Here is a 3,765-nt window from a genome sequence, read left to right as displayed (position 1 = left end):
CAAATATAAAATATTTCGAAAAAAAAAAATAGGAAATTTTTTCGAAAAAATTTCATTCTCAAAAAAATCATTTTTGGAAAAAAAAAATCATAAATCTACATCTGTTTACAAAAAATAATTGTTTCACTCAATGAATTAATATTGACATAAATAAGAAAGAGATTCAGCTGTATTCAATTAAAATTCATGGAAAGCATATGTGACTCCTATTATCTCACAATATCATTCAAATTAAAGAGACACTAGACCTAATTACTTATAGAACTATGAATTTCCTTGGATATACTGTATTTCTCTTGTTCTTACTCTTAAGCTATCTCTTCACTAGCTGGTGTACGTTTTGGCTAGTGACCTCCAAAGCAGAGGATTCTAAGGACATTTACAATTCAGGATCCACTCTTCCAATAAATTCTAATGATACAAAAAGTAAACTTGTAGTGAAGGATAGTGAAAAAGTGTCTGAGGAAATGAGGCGGATCAAAGCCTTTGAAAAGAAAGTTATCTCCAATATGAATAAAACCGTTATGGATAATGGAAAGAAGATCCTTGCTGGAAAATTTGAAAATAAATTTAAAGTCAACTTCAATGGTGGTCGGGTGGGAGCATTGCCAAACATCAGCCAGTCCCCATCAGAGCTTCTCTGTGATATGAAAAAAAAAGTCAAGTTGCATATCTTTAAAAAAGGTGATCCTTTTTTTAGAACTAAGCAATTAGATCAATTCTTCAGGTCCAGTCCTTTTCTTAGTAACAAAACATACAACAGCTGTGCTGTAGTGACAAATTCTGGTTCTTTGATTAACTCTGGACTTGGAACCTTCATTGACAGCCATGATTTAATAATACGCTTTAACGATGGTCCTACATCTGGATTCGAAAAAGACGTAGGTTCGAAAACTTCTCTTCGTGTCGTCAATAGCCAAATTATATTTAAGCCCGAATTCGGGTTTCTGGGTCCTAAAAGCCTATATTCCTCCTCTGCAGTACTCGTTTGGGACCCAACTAATTATACGGCTAGTGTTTCAGAGTGGTACTCACATCCAGATCAGCCTTTTTTTGAGAATTTTTTTGCAAAGCGACGCATGAAACCAGAGGAACCTTTGTATCTTTTACATCCAGGAAGTCTATGGTCCATTTGGGACTGGCTACAATCTCATTCAAAATGGCCGATGGTTCCACATCCAACGACTTCTGGCTTTTTGGGATTAGCTATTGCAATCCAACATTGCAGAATTGTTAGGAGTTTTGAATATATTCCATCGCTTCGCTATGGTAATAGATGCCATTACTATGGAACTCAAATATATCCTGGTGACCCATGTACCTACGGAGCCTGGCATCCTGTTTCTACTGAAAAGTTAATGGGGTTGGCTCTCAACATTGGAAAAAAGAAAGAAATTTACTCAGATGGGTTTTTAACCATTCCAGGATTTGCAGGGCTTAAATGTTAAATGCCTTCACAAAATTATTATTTCTTTAGATTTTTAATTATTATTTTTCAATTCATTGATATATTACTGTCTATACTATGATAACAAACTCCGAAATAATGAATTTTAATGATATTTAGCCAAGTTTTCGATTATGTCCAGTCTTAAAGTAGATCAATCCTTAGAATGATACTATAATACATATAAACGGGAGGGAGTACCCGAACCGCCTATTGAAAAGTGAATATAAATAAAAGTGTTATACCATAGAAGTGTCTGCAGGGACGGTATATAAGAGGGGGTTTTATAAGTAGGGATCTGTAGAGTTGATACCCTTTGTAAGGAAAAAAAGAGCAAGAGGCGAAGGGTGCAAAGGATTTTTTTTTAGTTTTTTATTTCCAGTTGACCTTTCTAGGGTTAAAAATAATAATAATAATAATAACAATTTATACGTTTGATATCGAATGTTCAAAAACATTAATCGGTTAAATTTAGGTTTTGTAAATTTTTAATAGTTTATATATGAATACTAATAAATTTATGAATTTTGGCAAAGTTGTGCCCGGCTTAGATTCCAGGTTTCTATCGGTCCCAGTTCTTCCATTTCAACGGTTTCGGTCTTGGTTCCGGTCTCGGTTCTTATTAATATCGCCCGTAGAAAAACAGATCCCCACTGTGATCCATGTAGCAGAGAACATATATTATTGACAAAAATTGATGTCTTAAAACAACTCAAAGTAAGAAAGCAGTCTAATCCTTGCAAAGAGACCTTCCTCAGTGTTGATGGAAGTTACATTGCGACTGACTACATAAATTCTGTCGGATGGAAATGAACAAGGCTTTAAGTGACGCAATTGCACAGACTCCAAACAAATAAGTTCATCTGCAAAAAAAAAAAAAAAAAAAAAAAGGACGCCTTTGTAACTGCAAATGCTATAATAGCACAACATGCACCAAAAGTATTTTATTTGGTGAATGTGTTAAAGTTTAGGTAACTTTATGAAATAGAATCAACAACTCTCTTGTAAATTTTTATTAGACCTTTACTTGTTGCTGATGTCCCCCTCATATGCCCAAATTTTATCACATCCATTCAAATTGCTCACCTTTTTGGCCTACATTTTAGTATTAAAAAACGCATGGACCTCTGGCTGCAGAGGATTTGCATGCCGGTCATAAACCACGACCAAAGTTACACATAACTTTACAGAGACCACTAAGTATAATACCAAAAAAAGTTCAAGAGCTCTGAAAATAACAACCCACCTTTTCGACAAGAATTCACTTGCACAACCCATGAGCTGGGATGTATTATATGATATTGAAAGGGATCCTTGATGCTGGGGTAAGCGGTGGCGGTGGGTAATGATCCACTTTTTGAACCTACAATTATTTTTGCACAGACCTTGGGTGTATTATAGGATATCAAAAGAGGTCCTGGATTCTCAGGGATGTGATGGGTAATGATACACTTTTTTGAGCAGTGGTTCACTTGTACAATTGGGTTTTTTTTTGTTTTTTTATGTAAAAGAAGGGGTTCTTGATACTAAGAATACTGATGGAGATAGGTTTTGATCCCTCTTAGGCACCAGCTGTCCACCTGCATAACATGTTGGCCTAGATATACTTTGGAAAATAGAGTTGAGTCTCTTTTGACAATTTCTTATCATTCAATTGTTTGATTATGTGAGCACTACATCTATTTTAATGAAATTTACCAGAGTATCAAATTGATAACAATCAAATTCTATCATAGACAAATCCTTAACGACCAAATTGTTTAGCATTGAATTGCTTAATTATCAAATTACCCTCAATTGTTTGATCTGACAATGTAAATGAAGTTATAATGACCATTTTATAGTTTGATCGGAATTTTTCAGATTGCCCCCTCTGACGTGTATTTTGCACATTGTCGTTAACACTTAAATACACATTACTCAGTTTTGTGTTATGAGTTTGTTGTAAGACCATGGAGTCATGTTGAACGAACCATCAGCATCAGTCATTTTGTCAGAGTTTCGTCCATGTCAAATTTAATCTTTGTTAGATATCGTCATTGTTTTGCCGTATTGATCTTTTAGTTTCTTCTTCGTCATAGTTTCTTCTTCGTCATAATTTGTGTCAGGTTTTCGTCTTTGTCTCGTCTTTGTAATGAAAAAAAGTTTCTTTCACGAAATGATTTCGTCCCGTCAGGCTTGACGAAGTTAACGCTACTCCGCAGCAAATCCTCAGGGTTGCTTTCTGTTTTTATGAGCACGCACGAAAGATCAATCAGGTGTAGAATATATTTTAATTCAGATAGGAAATTATGTTCACTACTCAGGAATTAAATGAT

At 34.7% G+C, this 3,765-nt stretch overlaps 1 protein-coding gene across 1 annotated transcript; it reads left to right on the top strand.

Annotated features, from left to right (window-relative positions):
* Positions 1 to 216: 216 nt before the first annotated feature.
* Positions 217 to 1,566, top strand: LOC121124615 (beta-galactoside alpha-2,6-sialyltransferase 2). Its single transcript, XM_040719778.2, has one exon. It carries the CDS (start codon positions 267 to 269, stop codon positions 1,446 to 1,448), a length of 1,182 nt encoding a protein of 393 aa, XP_040575712.1. The 5' UTR covers positions 217 to 266; the 3' UTR covers positions 1,449 to 1,566.
* Positions 1,567 to 3,765: the final 2,199 nt, after the last annotated feature.

This window comes from Lepeophtheirus salmonis, chromosome 9 (genome assembly GCF_016086655.4).
Source record: "Lepeophtheirus salmonis chromosome 9, UVic_Lsal_1.4, whole genome shotgun sequence".
Classification (NCBI taxonomy): Eukaryota; Metazoa; Arthropoda; class Copepoda; order Siphonostomatoida; family Caligidae; genus Lepeophtheirus; species Lepeophtheirus salmonis.
This window is presented reverse-complemented; position numbering and strand designations above follow the sequence as displayed.

Excerpts from the sequence above, each read along its gene's own strand:
- LOC121124615 (XM_040719778.2), top strand. The coding sequence starts at position 267 with ATGAATTTCCTTGGATATACTGTATTTCTCTTGTTCTTACTCTTAAGC.